This window comes from Crocodylus porosus, unplaced genomic scaffold (assembly GCF_001723895.1).
Source record: "Crocodylus porosus isolate Cpor-Errol unplaced genomic scaffold, CroPor_comp1, whole genome shotgun sequence".
Classification (NCBI taxonomy): domain Eukaryota; kingdom Metazoa; phylum Chordata; order Crocodylia; family Crocodylidae; genus Crocodylus; species Crocodylus porosus.
Window position 1 is genome coordinate 121,671,935 of NW_017728931.1, and position 19,167 is coordinate 121,691,101.

At 41.8% G+C, this 19,167-nt stretch overlaps 1 protein-coding gene across 3 annotated transcripts in view; it reads left to right on the plus strand.

Annotated features, from left to right (window-relative positions):
- The window catches only part of ATXN7L1 (ataxin 7 like 1), a 190,142-nt gene that overhangs the window by 118,669 nt on the left and 52,306 nt on the right, over positions 1-19,167 (plus strand). For 2 of the 3 annotated variants that reach the window (XM_019543564.1, XM_019543561.1), the window contains one exon: positions 10,748-10,970. In XM_019543564.1, the coding sequence (XP_019399109.1) occupies positions 10,748-10,970 (223 nt within the window). Of the gene's footprint in view, positions 1-2,751; positions 2,832-10,747; positions 10,971-19,167 lie in introns of those variants that run through there. The other variant, XM_019543562.1, reaches the window with a different exon arrangement.

Genomic DNA, 19,167 nt, shown 5'->3' on the forward strand with positions numbered 1-19,167 from the left:
GAGCTGCTTTCCAGGCAGCTTGGGCCCATGTGCATATACAGGTTTCCCTCGCTTCATGCTGTACATGCATGCCTGGAAAACGGTGCATAACTCAAATTCACATAAAGGAAACCCACTTTACAATGTAACAAATAGGGGTATGTCCCAAGACCTTGACTGTACTGACCCCCAGACCCATTTCTACCGCTTTTACAAGACAATCTTGGTACTCACCAGCAGCAGACAGTATACACAAGCGTAGGGTGGTGGTGAATATTATCATAATGGTAATGGTAACTACAGAAACACGTTGCAGACGACAAGTGAGGAGCACAGATCCACACGGGAGTCTATATTTTGGTGCACATCACTCCCAGAATGCACCACACAAAGCAGCTGACTGCAGGCTTCCACCATATCAATCCCATAAGAGTGAATTTACCTCGCATATAACGAATTTTTTGTATAAAAAGCGTCATCGTGTAAGAGTGAATTTGCACACATAGAACCCGCATAAAGCGAGGGAAACCTGTACATGCACATGATGCCCCCCTGCCTGAGTGCTCTTCTCCCACTCCATCCCACCTCCCTGCAGGCTGAAACTCTGCCAGCCTGCAGAGAGGTCTTTGCAAAACTGCTTTCTCCGGTAAAATAAGAAATCCGCATTTCCCTCCATTAAAGGGGGAAATCTGTGGTTTTCTCTGTTTTTCTGTGGGAAATGGAAAATCGATCCCTGCTGATCACAACCTTGATTCATATGTTTGAAGAAAAGATAACATAAATACAGTGTTTCCCAACCCCTCAGAAATATAAGTGAAATTTGAGTAATAACCTTGATGTGATGATTGTTTTCTAAACAGAAGACATAAAACCAGACAGAATCCTAGGGCAGGGGGAGGGGACAGGCAGCAGATACAGTAGGTAGGAGAGCAGCAGATTGGGCAGGGAAGGGGATCAAAATGTCACTGGAGGAGGGTTTGGGGGCAATTCATGACCTGCCTGCTAAAATGCTTCGTCCCCACTGTCCTAGAGAATCATGTCACACCTGAGGAGGTGGTGCTCTCTTCTACTGTGGATGTCTTCAAGAGGAGGCTAGACAGATATTGGCTGGGGTGTTATGACCCCAGCACTCATTCCTGCCCAGGGCAGAGGGTTGGACCTGATGATCTGTTTAGGTCCCTTCTGACCCTAAGAACTGTGAAACTGTTAGCCACCTGAGTTTTCCTTGGAGATCTTGTATTGAACTACAAGCCCATTTTAGATTATGAAATTTGTTGAGAGAACTGCTCAGCATGGCGTAGCTGCACTCTATAATCATCATGTGAGACATTGCCAATTTACACATTTGTATGTGGTTAGAGGAGTCTCAGATTTTTGCCTGGGGATTTTTTTTAAATCTCCTTACCACTCTGAGGGTATAAATAGATGCTGCCGAATGAAAAGGATCAGCTGAGTTGGGATGTATCAGCATAGCTGATCCATTTTATTGGGTGAAAGGCACATCACCTGTTGTGCTGCTTATTGATCCTGTAGGATGACAGGTGACACGGTCCCTCTTTACAGGAACAAATGTCCAGGGAGTCCCAAATGGGGTAGCCCAGGCAGGTGTCCTTAGAGCTTCATGAGCCCAATCCTTTGTGCCCTAGGATTGAGAACTCCTTCTCCATTGGGCTCTCCAAAGTGCCTGCCCTGGCAGCTGGAGAGTGCAGGCAACTTTGGGCTGACTGATCTCCTGCCATAAACTTAAGAGACATCTGCCGCAATAAAGCAACACAAATCAATACTACCTATGCTGTGGTACAGATTTTGGACATTTGTGTGCAACAAGAGGTCTAGATGTCTGTTTGCTTGGCCTTTGTGCCGCTATAAAATTTTTATACCAGCATAAAAGACAACATCTGTTTCCACCCTGACACTAGTGATTTTCTCCCCTGTGTGAAACTATTGCTGCCTTTCTAAAATGCCATATATATCCTTTGTAACTTTTGACATATCTGCACATTGTTCTAGGCAGACTATCATAAATGACAGGTTCAAAGTGTTTTTCCTCCCTCTCAAAAATGTAAATATGTAGTGCCCAATTATGCAGTCTTACTCAAACCTAACCTCCAGGTGACATTACAGAGGTTTGCTTGAGTAAGGACTGCAGAAACAGTGGGAATTGTGAGGTAAGTGCTTCAGCAGCTGTTTCTAAAGACCCCCAGGGTATTCTTGGAAGATGCTGAGCATATATTCTTTATCCCTTTTTAAAGGAATTTTGCTGTTTCCAGTAATTTTATTAGTGGTTTTCTATACATTATCGCTGATGGCTAGTGTATGGTTAGCTTGGCAAAGCTTCAGAATCATTCTGTAAATTAAAAAATACTCCAAGGAAGTTTGAGGTTTGACCCACTCTTTGCTGAAAATAGTCTAACCCCTTTCTTCCCCAAGAATGAATAAAGTAAAACCTACCTATAAAATCTATTTGTTATTCGTGCTGCCTGCGATCTTGTTTCACCATTTTGCAGTTACTTGCATTGTATAAACAGTTAAAAAAAAAAAAAAAAAAAAAGCAGCAGTCTTCAGAGCTTGTTGTTCTTGGCACAGGATCAGTTGTGGTGTCCAACTGGTAGGACCTGAAACTTGGTGTTTAACAAACGCCTGTAGTCAAAACAGTTGGTGTGTGCAAGCACTGATCTGGTATTTGCTGCAGCGGGTCATCTGCCCAATTTTTAACACATGCAGAATACCTAATCACGTTGCTGTATTGCTCTGACGGCATCCATGGTAATGTGAATCATTTCACGTTCCAAAAGTACAACATGTTTACAGTCGTCGTAGAATCAGATTAAGTTGGCAGCGTGTTCCTCTCTGTAAGTGGTTTTGGTTTACATTTCTTCTTTTAGCAGGATGTTTTGCATAATTTTGCTGATACTACTTTATTTATAGACTTTTGGAAAGAGGGAACTGTTTTAGCCATTTAGTTTCAGAAAGTGAAGCTTGTATTCGTTGCAAATAAACATGTGCAGCACGGTGGTTATTTTTGCAGTTGATCATTTCCCAATTATGTCACTTGACCTAGTCCGAAGCATACACTTCTTGTACTGTCTTTTTCTCAACTATATTGATACTCTCCTTTGAGTTGGCAGTTTATTTCCTTTGTCAATTTACAAAAAGGATGAAAATGAAACTGACTGTGCCATTTCCTTTACAGCGCACAGTATAAGGGTGGAAACAGTTTGCAGATATTGTTTCCAAACTTTTCAACTGGACTTGGAACGGTTGTTTTGTTATACTTGCTGGTATTGTTAGCTTTGGATCCTAAAACGGTGTGCTGTAGTTTGTTAGCATCAAATCTACTTTAACTTAATATCACATATTTGGTTTTGTTAGTTTTTTTAGATTGTGGCTGCAAAAAGAAAGGTTAAAAAGGTATTTATGAACTCCAACTATGAAGAAACTGCCAGTTATTGCAAGATGACATATTTTGCCAGTCCTTCAGTTTTCTAGTTGCTAACTATAGTTTTGTTTTTAATTGGAATCTATGCCAAATATATTTTCAAACTTTGAACTGGAATTAGTACAGTGCAGAAAGTGTCATGTAATAGTCACTGAAGTAGTAGGCTGTAAATTGCTCGACTTTGCACAGTGAATGGCTGTGCAATCAAATTGTTTTGACATGTAGAGTACCTAGAAATCATGTGCTATATGTACAAACTGTATGGAATCATCATAAGTAATATGTTCATCAATATAATGGCTACAGTATTCGTTTACTAAACTAGAGTCAGACTGTAAATGAGATAATACATTTAATCAAAGCCCTGGTTAAATATTTTAAACAAAGATAGATCAACAGCATTTATAAAATGCCAAAAGTAATCTGATTATATTTTTGAGCCACAGGAAGTAATTTGGTGTTGAATCCTGAAAAGAGTAAGACAGACCAATACTACACATCTCTATTAAAAACTTAGAAACATTAAGATTAATTTTACTGTATTGTAATTGATTGCTGATTGCAAAATATTTGCATACATTTCTTTAATTAATTCAGTATTGCTTATTCTAATCTAGTATAATGCAGAACTACAAATCAGAGGGCTGGTCTCACTGAATTGTTCATGAATCAAACTTAATATGAGCAATGCTATCTTCAGCTCTTCAGGAGATTATTTTATTTGACTTGGAGGATTATAATCTTGACAAGAGAAAGTTTAAAAAAAAAACTAGAAGATTTTGCTTTAGGCCCTTCTTGCAGAAGAAGCAGAACTGCTAAACTAGAATTGTGTCCTACCTTGTCTTCTCTGACTAGGGGTACTGATACCTACTTGGAGAAGATTGGAAAGAATGAGAGTTTCTCATTTTTCCACCCCTCTCTCTGACCTATCCCTCTCTGCTCTCTCCCTTTTCGACCATTCACAACACTTAGTTATTTCCTGCGATGCAAAGATGATGGAGTGTTTTTGTTTTTTCTCAGAATTACTTACCCTGCTGACACAAAAGAATAAAAAGGTTAGAATGAATGATGAAAGAGTCATACCTGTGTTTTCAGTTTTGTGAAAAGCTGGTTTTAATGTCAAACTAGGATCTGTTCAGAGTAGATGAAATTGCCAGGATGATCCACCTAGAAAAATATGGCTAGCACATATAATCAGCTTTAGTGAGCATCAAATTAGTTCATTTGTTTTTGACTCATATTTTGCATGAGGAACAGATAGTATATAGGATTTTTTATCTTACAGGCATAGTCAGATGTCTAGGGACAAGGAATTAAAAGGAGGGCTTTTAGGCTTGGAGTTTCAGTATTTTTCCCTCTCTTTTCCCACCTGTGCTGGTCTGGTGGAACCTGAGTTTGTTGGCCTTCAGGGCATGATATTTTTAATTCCTTATGCTTTTTCTTCTGACAGCTTCCTGGAGCGCAGCTGCAGCTGTACCCTAATAACTACCTGATTAGGACCCAGTGGAAATAAAGATACAAAGACCAGATCATGAGGTCTGGGGCAGCTGCAGCTGAAGATTCAGGAAAAGTTGCAATTCCCTTTTTTGGTGATACAACTGGAAAAGTCTCATGGGTTGGGAGAGCCTCATGAGAGATTCGGGAATCATCCAGTCTTACTTCCCCAGACAACATAAGGACTTCACATCTGGCATGCACAAAATTCAAATTTGGCTGAACCTGTTGGATTACATCCATGTTTCCATGGGACATGGAGAGTCTCTTGGAATAGTTCAGTGATCATTTGCTGTGCTATTCAGAAGGGTGGACTTTGTTATGTAGCAATAAAAGGAAGTTTCAGATCAAAAATAGAAAATACAATGAATACCAAGCTGAACCTGGTGATCCTTTCAGTACAAAGACAGTTAACTCAGTAGGGGAAAGTTGAATTTTGTTTTTGAAAATTAATGCCACTAAGATGTTAACTCCTTGACACCAGGAGCCAAACTTGGCTGCTGCTAAGTCAGTTGTCACAGTAGATGCACCAAGACCTGCAGGCAGGCACAAAAGGATTAATGTGACAAAGAGGATTGCAACCTCAGTTGCATTCAGTCTGACAGATCACAGAGGCTTGTGGGTTTGGCAATAGTTCTTTTAGAAACCAGTTTTATAATATGTAGAATATGTCATTGTGGATGCAGAATAGGAATGTATCATTTTAATAACTTTTCCAGTAAATTTGTGACATTATCTTTTCAATTCTGTATCTGCCTGAGTGAACAAACAGAATTGCAAGATGTCTATGGAAGTCAAACAGGTGCAGGATTCAGCTCAGTATATTAATTGCTTAATTGGACTTATGAGTGGTATTTCTGTGACAGTCTAATCACCTTCCAAGATTTTTAAGCAATAGTAGTATTCTGGGATGAGTAGGGTATTGGGTATATGTGCAGAAGTTGTACTGTTTCTTCTGTTAACGTAAAGAAGCTCAACCTGATTTTCAAAAGGTTGTGTATGTATACATACTTGTATACACTTTTGTACCTAACTTGCATGCACAATTACCTCATGAATGTAGAAGTAGATTACCATCTATATGTAGAAATCCAACATTTACATGCATAAATACCAGATACATCCTTAACAAGTTATTGTGTGTACAAATGCCTAATTTACTTGCTCAAGAAAGGACACAGCTGTTCTATTTAGGTAGCTGACAGTGATAATGGATGGGCTTTTGATTTCTGAAATGTATTAGAGGGAAATGTCTGTCTCTAGACATTTGGATCAACACCCAAAGCTCTTAGACCCTTTTACCCATAGGATTTCCAGCAAGTCCAATATCTCCTACAGAGGCAGGCCCCAGCCTGTGTCCAACTTTTCCCAATCTCCATACCTTTTTCTAAGGAAATTGTGTCTCGTTGTTTCTCATTCAGTAACGTTCTCTTGGCGCTCCTTCAGCATCTCAGACCACCTGGATATTACTTCTCCTTCTGCTCGCCTGCGGTGAGCTGAGGCTGGCTTATTTAGGCCCTTGACCCTTCCTACTTCCAGCAGCCCCTAGGGAGAGTAATGGTTAATTGGAGCCAGCTACTTAGGTTTTCCAACCAATATCATTTCAGTCTGTTACAGTTTCCTATAGGCTTCAGGGACATTTCAGCAGTCTCCAAATTATAGTACTGATCATTCTCAAAAATATCTGCTTAAAATATAGGATGTCGTTCATAGCCAGGTTGGTACTGATCACAAGAAAGACACCAATTCTGTTATGCTTTATGTAAAACACTAAAGTTGTCCTGGTAGCTTTTCATCCCCCATATCTTATGTATGTGCCTTCTAAAAATGTAAGGATGAACTTTATTGTACATCTGGATTGGATTTCTTATTTCTTCTGTTTTCTTGTCAGATTCAAAACTCCAGTGTGAATGTTTGGAGTTGTTGAGTGGAAGAAGGGTAGGAAGTCCAAATTCTGCTTGCATCTGCAATACAAGTAGTGAAGGCTACCAAAAAAACCCCCGAGGCATCTAAGGCATGCGGTTCTTCAGATGACTAAAAGATTTATAAAATGGTCAAGTGTCTGTCTCTGTAAATGAGATGGAGAGTTGTGTTTCCAGGTTAATTTTAATTGCTTAAAATTGAAAGGTATCTTCTTCGAATACAGTCTTATATATATGATGCTAAAAGTATTATTTGCTGGTATGCAGTCAGTTTTGACAGTACCATGACTGTTGTGATAGTCTGCAAAGTTCATGCTGATTACTTAGAGAAAAAGACTACTAAGTTTTACTCTACTGTCTTGCTTAACTTTTATTATGGGGTGATTGTTTACGTAACTATTGCTCATTATTAATATATCAAGATGCCAGTGTTAAAATTTAAAATATCATTTATTATGTTTTGTAAGGTAATTAGATTTAAATATTTCTTTTTGTTACTATGGTCCAAAACTGGGGCAAATAGAAAAAAATTCATGTGGTTTAAATAAGGAGACTAGAAAAGAAACTGTTCACTTAAAAGGGGGGGGCGGCGCTTACCACAGCTAAAACTGTGGTTGTCAAAAGTTTGGAATCCAAAAGTCATAAAACACAACTGGTTACCATTTAGTTGTGTCCTGCAAAAGATTCTTTAAAATTGAAGTTTGTGCTGTTTCTTTCTACTGAGGAGTAAGGGAAGGCTAAAAAGTACTTTAGATTTGTACATTTTTTTTTACAGCTTGTTTGTTGCCTTAACAAGTTGGGAATGTCAAGTTTGATTTTCCGAGGGTTATAAGAAGGCTGTTAGGAAGTCTGAGGCGCGTTCATGAAGTTCTTACACCTTACCGGAAGAGTTTGGAGTGCCATATCCTAAACAAAGATTTATTTCAGGGCTGTCCAACTTTTAAGAACCTGGGGGCCAAGCAGGCCACACAAGTCGAGCCATGGACCACTGGGCCATGCAGATGCTTCCCTTTCCTTCCCCCTTGTTCTCCCTTCACTCCACATGGGCCTCCCCTCCCACCACTGCACCCAGTGCCCCACCCCCGCTGCATCACGTGGGCACATGAGCACAACTCCCCCACTGCAGTGCATGGGCACGTGAGTGCGATTCCCCCCCACACACAGAGCAACTCAGTACCTCACAGGCACTACCCAAACACCATTGTTCTACCTCGCATGATTCCCACCGACCCCTCACCACATTGCTCATGCCCCCCACATGTAGCCTCATGGTTCCCACCCCCCCCAGCTCCCTGTGCTGCTCACCTCGCTGTCCCACCCTGGGGGCAGGGGCAGGGGCAGGAAGCAGCAGCTGGAGGAGGTAGGGGTTGCCCAGGAACTCCAACTGCTCTTGCAGCCAGACCTGTGGGGGAAGTGGGAGACAAGCAGGAGGCTGCCGTTTAGCCCCACTCTAGGCCCCATATTAAACAGCCCTGACTGACTTAATTTGTGATGATGTAGGTCATCAAAGCCATTCACACAATTTTAAGTACCCCAAGACAGGATATAAATTGCTACTGTTTTTAAAAAAGCAAGAAACCTTACAGCAGACATAAATCCTTTTCTGTCACCTTTACACATGAAAGGTCACCTTAAGCATTCGTGAAAAACTGTACGCATTGATTGGGACTGCTGTCTGTTATGGATGTTGTGTTACTCTTTGCTGCTTCAGTAGAGAGCAGATTAGAGAAACTGGCACTATGCAACAGCTAGGAGTTGAGCTAGGCTCCCAGCTGAAATCAGTGTTAAAACTCCCATGATTTATTTGGTAATAGGATCGTGCTCTTAGAGGAGAAGGGAGTGTGGCAAGGGATGTGAAGACGACTTATTTGCTATGCTTATTGCATTCTAAATCATGGAAAATAGTTCCTGCAAAGAGTGGCTTTGACTAGAGCACATGCCAGCAAAATTGTTTCAATTACTTTGACCCTCTTTTAGAAAGTATTAAATATCCTTAAAAGCACCAAAACCAGAAAACAATACTGTATATAGGCACAATTAATCATTCAAATGAAAAACTTCTGCTTTGTGCACCATGATGCTCTTGGCTCTCTTCAGTGTGCTTTTGGTTAAAGGAATGGCATTTTATAGCAGTAGAAAAGGGTAGTACTTGATTTTTTCCTTTTTTAAACTCCTTAGAATAAGGGCTCAGACTTGATCTATTGCCATGCATTGTGACCTAAAACTTGACTTAAACATTCTCAGAGTAAATTCTTCTATTTACAGCTTTCAGTTAAAATTATTTACTACTTTCATTGGTGTTGAGATGAGGAAATGCTTTTTGCTGCATAGTATGTAAAAACAAAACATTAAAATAATTTAATAATATGCTAATTAAGATGAATTATGGTCTGGGCACTGGAGTTTGGGGTGAGGAGCCTGCCGTAGTAGCTTTGTTCACCTTATTCTCCTAACACTGCCAACCTAGGGTTCTGCTCAGCTATAGGAGTTGGTTAGGCAGGCCTTATTCAGCCCTCCACATAAGTCTGTGGGCCACATCTTACCTTTGTCCTCCAGAATCAGTAGTCCCGTCTCCCTTCTGTGGGTTTCCTCCTCCTCTGTCTAGGTCTTCATGACCCCTAAGTCTTAAGTATAATCTCCAAGCAGGAAAATACCTTCCCAGGCAGTTGTCCAGATGCCTAGAAGCTTCTGTAGCTTTAGTTTCTAACCTGGAGTAATGCCTCCTCCCTTCCTCCCAATCTTTGTAGTCCCAGAGAGAGTGGAGCTGGGAGTGGTCAGTCACCTGAATCCTGAAGGGATGTCTGCCAAGGCTTTACCTGAAGTCCTGCTCTTCTGTTCCTGTTTGGGATTTACAGATTGCATCACTCTCCTTTGGCAGGCTGTATTTTTGTCACTCATAGACTAGACCCAGGACTTCAGTACCCAGTACCCTATGTATCAACCACACAAATCCAGCAGGTCTGGCTGGGTTCAGCACCTGTGGGTTTTCCCTTAAGGACTTTACCTGTAATGGAATATAGTGACCCAACAACCTTCATAAAATGATGTAGTATTTAATAATACTTTAGAGATGCATTTAGGGAAAAGATGTTAAGCTAAGCATTTGTGTGCAGGCCTGTCTTTCCTGAAGCCCTTCCTTGTTTTCTGTGACCAGGGGCTATCTTAGCTTCTTCAGACACCTTGATGGGCCCTATAGCTCAGTGTGAAAACAATTGCCTGACCTTTGAACATAGTCTTACAGTACCCAGGATCGGCCCTGCATGGTGAGCAGTTTTGTAACAGCTGGAGCCTGCAGTTAAAATTATCACAGTTCACAGTTCTGGCATAGCTTCTTTGCCACGGTGGAGGTTGCTTATTTTGAGCAGTTTTGTTATTTTTGCTTGCTTTTTCTTTAAGTTACTATATGAGCATGTTTAATAATGAGCAGCCAGACAACGTAGAGCTTTCTTCAGGTATTGCTAAGTATGCCCGTAAGCAAGCCCTTCCTAAGTCATCTATGCACTGGACAGTTTCCCGAGGTTAACTTTTCATTGCCTCAGTTTCCCCTTTATTCTAAAATGTAAGGACAGTAAAACAAGTCTGCTGAGCCATACATAGATGTTGATGGATAGTTAATGTTTATAAAAGGTTCTCATGAAACCTGGTGAAATTTCCTGGGCAAGTGTTTGGTTTTGCTACTTAGGTCTTATATGGCATCTTGTATTTTCAAAGCACTAGACAGCATTGGTTTTCTGTGTAATAACCTGGTGATACCAATAGATATTTATTTCAACAGTGATTAACTGGAGTAATGTGGAGCGCTGAAAGCTCTTATTTCAGCACTGGCTGGCCCAACGTCTTGTTTTCTAACTGCTTTTGTTTACTTAATTTTTTGCCTGTGAAGTGCTATAAGTTCATTTTTTTCCCTTTGCAGAACGAAGACACGGTTCAATGTGTAAACCTTCCCCATCTCCAGCTTCTCCACCCTCCAATCCCAGGACATCACTAGTACAGATGAAACCGAAATCCTGTATCAGTGGCCATAACCCTGTCAGCAGTAACTCAAAGCCATTCAAAACGCCCAAAGACAATCTACTTACCTCCAGTAGCAAACAGCACACTGTCTGTCCTTCAAAAGTATCACGGGATAAACCCTGGTAAGTACCATTGCTGTGGATAGCTGAACTGTTTGGTTGCGAAGCAGACTTCTGAATATTTATCTCATACAAACACACATTCTCTTCTGCATATAAAAATTAAACTCTTGCAATTCCTCTGGGAGGAAATGGGAAATAAAGACTATTAAAAGCAAAGCAAAAAATAAAACAGTAGGATGAAAAAGGAAGACCGACAGCTCACCTATATGACGTACCACAAAAGGTATGCTTCTTTGAAATGCATGGAGCAAGTGAGATGTCTTTTGAACTCAGTAGCTTAGTTCCACCTAACACCACAAAAGCAGCCTTTAAAATTAATATTGCTAAATATTGACCTAACCAAAATCAATGAGAGCTTGTTTACCTACTTCCCCACCATTTATCTTGGGCACCAGCTGCCGTTACACCTTATTGTTTTGGTGATGACTGCATGTTTGAATACGCAGAGAGAATGTAGTACAAGGAAAGGTTAAGAGAACTAGGCATGCTTAGCTTGCAGGAAAGGCAAGTAGGGGGATATAATAGCAGTCTTCAAATATCTGAAGGGCTGCCATTAAGAAGAGAGACTACAACTTTTGTCCCTTGCTCCAGAGTGCAGAACCTTCAGTGGCTTCAAATTGCAGCAAAGTAGATTTATTTTGGGTATCAGGAAACAGGTCCTTGCTGGTAGAACAGTGGCATAGTCTGCCCAGGTAATTTCCTTGTGCAATCTCCTTCATTGGAGGTTTTCAGGAAGAGATTGGATAAACATTGGATAGAGGTTACTTAGGAATAAAATTCCTGCAATTTGAGCAAAGGGTCCTCCAGATGACCCTTGAGGTCCCCTCCAATCATGTGAGTTTTATAATCTGTAAAAGTCGCTGTTCTCTAGGTCTTACAGTGCACGTGTATGTTTAGGCTATGCAGTTGCTGAGAGAGTACTCTTATGTCTTCAAAGCACAGTTGTATAAATGTAAGCAAAAGTAAACTATCTTTGTATCTTAACAAATGAATTAGTCTTCAGTTACACAGAGAAGGGAAGCTGTTTTGATTATGGTGCTAATTTGTTACTTGCAAGATCTCAGTTCAGTTCTTGGCTCATACACAGGCTACTTGTGTGACATAATGTCTCTGTTCTTAGTTTTCCAGCTATAGAATTAAGTTAATAGCACTACTTTTCTTATTTGTCTTGTCTCTCTATTGTATGCATTCTTTGGGGCAGGGACCTCTCTTAACAATATTTATGTCTTGTATCTAGTATAGTAGGGTCCTGATCCATGTTAGGGTGCCTAGGCACTATGGTCATACAATTAATAAATAAGCAAATAAGTAAAATCTAGAATGCCAAGTTCTCTTAAAGAACAGGCCACATTTTTCTCTGATACAGTATGAACTACAAACAGAGTTTAGCTTATTGTAATTGTGATAACAGAGCTGGTCCAGTTATGACTTTTTACAAACAATCAAATCCTCCAGTTCTACATGACTGAATGCCTCAAACAACTATGGTAAAAACTGACAGAAGATACATCTCCTGACCTTTAAAACTGGTAATAAAAAGATCTGAAGTAGATTTTACCCAGTTATAATGTAGCTCCTCTCACATACTGTGCAGTACTGCTACTGACCGCAGGTCCATTTTTTTTAACTAAGACTTTTTTTGTTTAACCTTGCTCATGAAAGTGAAAAAAAAACCCGTATAGGATTTCAAAACATCAACCATGCTGAGCTTTCCAATCCCAGGAACCTTCACAGCAGTTTTTCATCACACTGACACCCATGTGGTGCAAGTCCTTCTGCTCAGTGTCATGCACATCCTTCGCTGTGCCAGCAGATAGCATTCCTTAAGTCAGCAAACGCCCAGAGTTCAACAATGTGTCAGTGCAAACTGGCTCTGAATGGCTTTATTCAGAGACTTGTAAAACAAAATAACCATTTCTACCAAGAAACAAATTAGGAAAAGTTTCTTAGTCCTAATAAAGAAGGTAAGTTATTTTGTGCAGTGAGCTAGTACAGCCATTATTAACTTAGTGGTTCTGTCCACAAAGCATTTGATGTGTTTACAAGTAATCCTCACAACTACTTGCAAAGGGTGGTAAAGAAGTCTTGTTGGATTCCCATTTTACAGATGGAAAACTGAGGCACATTTTGGTCAAAGGGCCTGTTCATGAGTTTATTTTTCACAATCTGATACCTGGAACTCTTGAGCCATACTGCTTATTCCCAAAAAGAGACGGGAAGATCTTTGCTCTTCTGTGGGCGTCAGCCAGTTTCACGAGCCTTAGAAGAGGAAGGATAGTATTCATGGCTTTGTTAGGTTTTCTCTTTGGAACCGTGCAGAAGAAAGTCTGCTTATAGCGTGTTGTAAGTTACTGAACATTCAGTGACTTGGGTGTTTTTGATTCATTTTATATTTTTTAAAGCCCAGAAGGTGCCCCACTGATCACAAAATCATAGAAAGGCTGGAAGGGACCTCAAAAGATCACGGCCACCCTCCCCTGCTCTGGGCAGTAATACTGCTGAGATCAAATGATCCCAGCAAGATGTCTATCCAGTCTCCTCTTGAAGATTTCCAAGGTTGGGGACTGCACCATCTCTTTGGGAAGTCTATTCCAGATTCTGGTCACCCTTACTGTAAAGAAGTTCTTTCTTGCATCCAACCTGAAAACATCCTGTAACACAGGGGTTTTCAACCTTTTTTAAGGAGTGAATCCCTTTTAGTGGGTACCCCTCCTGGACTGTATCCCCTGGATAAGTGGGCGAGGGTCCACCAGTGATGGGGTGGGGGAGGTACTTGGGTGGCAGTAGCGTGCGACGGCGGCAGGAGAAGCTGGGGTACTTGAGAAGTACCCCCCTGCCGCTGCCATGTGGTAGCACACTTCCCAAGTACCCCTGCTTCTCTGCGCCACTGAGTACCCCTGGGGCCTTCCCAAGTACCCCTGGTTGATGACCCCTACTCTAACAGTTTATGGCCATTGCTCCTTGTCCTCCCTTGGGGCATCCTAGTTGAACAGTTTTCTCTCAGCTCCCAATATTAACACCTTATATACTTACAGATGGCCACCAAGTCCCCCTTCAGTCTTCTCTTCCCCAGGCTGAAGAGTCCCAGATCCTGTAGTCTTTCATTAAAATGCGGTGCCCAGAACTGGACACAGTACTCTAGCTGGGGTCTCACCAGTGCCAAGTAGAGGGGAAGTATCACTTCCTTAGCCCTGCTTGTGATGCATTTGCTAATGCATCCTAGTATGCTATTAGCTCTGTTGACTACAGTATTGCACTGGCAGTTCATATTCATCATGTGATCAACCATAACCCTGAGGTCTCTTTTAGCCATTGTGTTGGCCAGGACATCTCCTCCTAACCTATATTCATGTCACTGGTTATATCTGTCCAGATGAAATACTGTGCATTTATCTTTATTGAACTGCATCTGTTTCTGCTTCTGCCCACCTTTCCAGCTTGTCCAGGTCTGCATGGATCCTCATCCTATCCCCTAGCTTGACTGCTTTTCCCCATGACCTAGTATTGTCTGCAAACTTGGACAGTGTGCTTTCCACATCCTCACCTAAATTGTTGATAAAGATGTTGAACAGCATGGGGACAAGAACTAAACCCTAGAGGACACCACGGGTCACCTCCTGCCAAGACGATACAGTCTCATCCAATAACACTCTCTGGGTTTGACCCCTAAGCCAGTTCCCAACCCACCTGACTGTGGATTCTGCCAGCCCACAATCCCCCGGTTTTTTTATAAGTGTGTCATGGGAGACCATATCAAAGGCTTTTTTAAAATCCAAGTACATGGCATCAACCGTGTCTCCCATATCTAAGCAGTTTGTTACTTGATAATAGAGGCTAGGGACAAAAGTTACACATAAACCTGTTTAAGTGATCAGAAACTGGTTTAAACCTGTAATAGAACAGAAGCTATGGGCACATAAACCAGTTTCAAAAGGCTGAAACTGGTTTAAGATAAACCTGGTTGAATGTAGTTCAGACTTAACTGATTTGGGTCAAACCAGTTTATGAAATTTCTGTCCCAGACCCCTTCCTGGTTCAAGTTAAATCAGAGTCCCCCCAGATCCCAGCATGCTTTATAGCCCTGGGCTGGGCTGGGCTGTGTTTTGTTATCTGCTCCATAAAGCAGGGCTGACCCTGCCCCTCTGCTCCCTAGTTGGAGCAGTGAGGGGTGGCTGACAAAGGAGGGGTGCAACCCAGCTGGGATGCATCCCAGTGTATGGCAGGGGGTACTGCCCTCTCGAGGTAAATCCCGGCTGGGGCCAGGGAGTGGGGTTAAACACCACTTCCCCGATGCAGACTTATTGTTGCCTGCAACTGTGGACTACAAACCCCAGAGGCACCTGGAAGCAGGAAGAGAAAGTAATGAGCAACCCTGCAAAGTCCTGCTGCTGTAATGCTGGACTGCAAATCCCAGAAACCTCAGGGGGGCAGCAGGAAAAGGAAGTGAACACTCAGCCAGAGGTCTGTGTTCTAGGGCCCCCTGGCCTCTGGCCTGAGCCACTGTAGGCATGTAGCTGCATTTCCTGAATCAAAGATAAATATCTGTTCACTTCTGTTTCAGTTTAATCTCTGCAGTTTAGACTAACCTGCAAAGACTGGATTGATTCAGCCTTGGGCTTTTTGACTGTCTGTATTTAGCCAGAAGGAGATGAGGTTTTTCAGACATGACCTGACCTTTTAGTCTGACCTCCTGCATAACATCAGCCAGAGAATGTCTCCCCGTAATCCCTGGGTAGGGTCTATAAGTTTTAACGAACATATCCTTTAGAAAGAAATAACTTCACATTAAAATATAAGCCTGATTTCTAGTCTGAATTTGTCTAGCTACAGCTTCCAAATATGGTATGCCTTTGTCTCCTAGATTAAAGCTGTCTGTCAGAAAGATGATCGCTGATTTAACAGCCATAGGATCATAGGGAAGGAGGACTGGAAGGCACCTCACAAGGTTATGTAGTCCAGCTCTCTGCTCAAGGCAGGATCCCCCTGACTAGAGCATCCCAACAAAGTGTCTATTTAACCTGTTCTTAAAAACTTCCAAAGATGGAGATTCTGCAGTTTCTCTAGGTAACCTGTTCCGATGCTTGGCCACAGAAATTTCCTTCTAATCTCCAAGGTATATTTTCCCTGCTGAAGCTTGCAGCCTTTGCTCCTGGTCTTGTCCCCTACAGCTGCAGAGAAAAGCTCATCTCCATCCTATCTGTAATCATCCTTCAGGTATTTGAAGATTATTATCAATCCCATTCCCCACCCCCTCCAGTCCTATCTTCTCCCTCCGAGGCCCCTAATCATTTTTGTTCCCCTGTGCCAAACTCTTCCCAAACTGTCCACATCTTTCTTGAAGTGTGGGGCTCAGAACTGGACACATTACTCTAGGTGGGGCCTTGCCAGTGCTGAATAGAGTAAAAAAAATCATTTCCCCTGATTTGCAAGTGACATTCATCTTAATACAACCCAGAATGCCTTTTGCAACAAGAGCGCACTGTGGGCTCATATTCAACTTATGGTCCACCTAACCCTCAGGTCCTTCTGTGCAGTACTGCAACTAAGCCAGTCATTCTCCAGGATTTTGCATGTGTCCTTGTTGTATCTCATCTGGTTAATTGTCATCTATCCAGATTATTCTGAATCCTAGCCCTGCCTTCCAGGTTTTCTGCAGCTCCACTCTACTTGGTGTCATAAACAAATTTGCTAAGAGTGCACTCAAGTCCCATCATCCAAATCATGAATGAAGATATTAAAAAATGTCGGACCTGGAGAGCAGCTTTGATACCTCCTCCCAACTAGACATTGAGCCACTGATGACTAGTCATTGAGTATGATGATCCAACCAGTTATGTATCCACCCTACAGTACTTTTGTCATCTCTTAAAAAAACTCAAACATTAACTTTATTCAAGAGTAAATTAAGTCTCTTACTATGAGGCATGAAACTATTTTTTAAGAATGTGTCATATTTGGTCAGACCATGGGTCCATCTAGCCTAGTATCCTGACTCTCTGTGACAGAGAGTGAATGCTAAAGAAAACAGTATTTAAGTAGGGCCTATCCAGAACAATCCATTCCTTTACCCTCTCCCCATTCAACTTCTAGCATTCAGAGACCTAAGAGGAAGTCCTAATTTTGAGGTTGGACCCCTTACTGTCAAGCTTGACACCTGCTGATTAACCTGTCCTCCATGTATTTGTGTAATACCCTCTTGGACCTGGTTCAGTTATCAGCCTCCACAACATCCTGTGACAATGAATTAATTTTACATTGTTTGAAAAACACCTTTATTGTTTGTTTTTTTAATACCTGCTGGATAATTATTTTATTGTATGTTTTCTAGTTCTAGTTTTTTGGAGCCCTTTCTGTTTTGTGACATCCATTTTTAAAATATGGAGCCTGGAAGTCGACCTTATAGTTGGTCTGTGCTATGACCTGGCCCAGTAGATTGCGTTACTGTCATCAGTGTGTTACTGGTGTACGTAATCACTGGCCAAAGGGCTTCCAAAATGCTTTGATTTTTTGGTAAAATCTAATCACTGTTTCTAGCATTCGGTCTACAGAGCATACTCCCAGGCTCTTGCATGAATCCCTTCTTTGGGACCTGAGGCATTACAATCTAGTTACCATAGTCCAGTGATTCTTAACCTTTTTAGACTCAAGGCACCTCTTGGAAAATGTCAGCTTGTAGTTTTCACTCGATTTTTGACTACAGAAAAATAATAGAGCAATTCTGTTACAAAGAACTGAGAAAGACCACAACCAGTCAGAATGTTTCTAAACCTATGGATTCCTATTTGAAATTTCTGGGTTTATCTTGTGAATCACGTTTGCATGCCTAGCAGTGGCTAGGGGTCAGCAACCTACAGTGCATAGGCCAGATCATTGGAGTGGGGGACAGGATGCTTCAGCAGCATTTGACAGCAGGGGCTTCTCTGGAGCTGTGACAGAGAGAATGGCTACAGCAGCCAGCTCCTGCCTCTGACCCAGGGTAGGTCATTACAGCTCCTAGCCTGAAAAAGTTGTGAACTACTGATTCAGCCCTAACCCTTTCTGGGACTTTGTGGCAAGAATGCAAGGAATACAGGCAAAGACATTCCTTAATTACAAAGATATAACTCTTCAAGCACTCAAAAACTACACATCTTTGAAAACAACACAGGTTTGGATGCACCATTGCCTGGTCTGATCTCACCCCTACAGCAAAGCCAAAGTCCATTGGTGCTTTGGGCTCAGCAGTGTCCACCCATTCTGTCTTAGACGTGGTGCTGGTTTCCCCTTTCCTCCCTCCTGCACAGAGTAAAACTCTGCTATTAAGTAGGTCTCTTCTCCGGTCATTTCATCAAGTGACAAGCTCCAGCTCCCCCCCTTGTAACATATGCCCCATCTGTGAAGTCTGAGATTTGTTCTGGGGAGGGAAAGGAATCATCAGTAGAGCCAGTATTTGAAAAATAGTCAGAGTTGGCAGGCTTTAATTGCTATCTTGATGACTCCCCTGTGTTACTTGATCAATAAACTGTGAAGCACCTGTTCTGGAAAAGGCAGGTGTCTGGAATACACTATGTTAGCATCTCCTCAGGCAAGTTTATTCATCCGTTCAACACAATGCTAAAATGGAGTTCACAATTAGATAGACATTTCCCTCACTGCTACAGTCACATTAACATTGTATACAGAGGTAATACCACACCACTACTTCTATTTTTTGTAATCTCCTGCTTATACATCCAATGGTGAGGTTAGTGATTAGTCAGAATCACCCCTGAAGCTCATGTTCAGATTTTTATCCACAATCTCCCCAGCCTTTTCAGAGCCATTGTGTTCAGTGATTGTCTCCTGTTCTGAAAGTGTGACCTGTATTCTTTGTTTCTGTATGCTGGGTTTGACTGCTTTAAGACACATGTTCAGATGACATCAGTTTTCCATGCAACGCTCATAGTTTCATAGCTAGTAGGGTCGGAAGGGACCTGAGCAGATCATAGAGTCCAACCCCCTGCCATGGCAGGAAAGAGCACTGGGGTCAAATGACCCCAGCAAGGTGTTCATCTAACCTCCTCTTAAACACCCCCAGGGTAGGATCCAGCACCACTTCTGTTGGAAGTTGGTTCCAGATCCTAGCCACCCGGACCGTGAAGTAGCGCCTCCTGATATCTAGCCTAAATCTACCCTCTGCCAGCTTGTGACCATTATTCCTGGTCACTCCTGGTAGTGC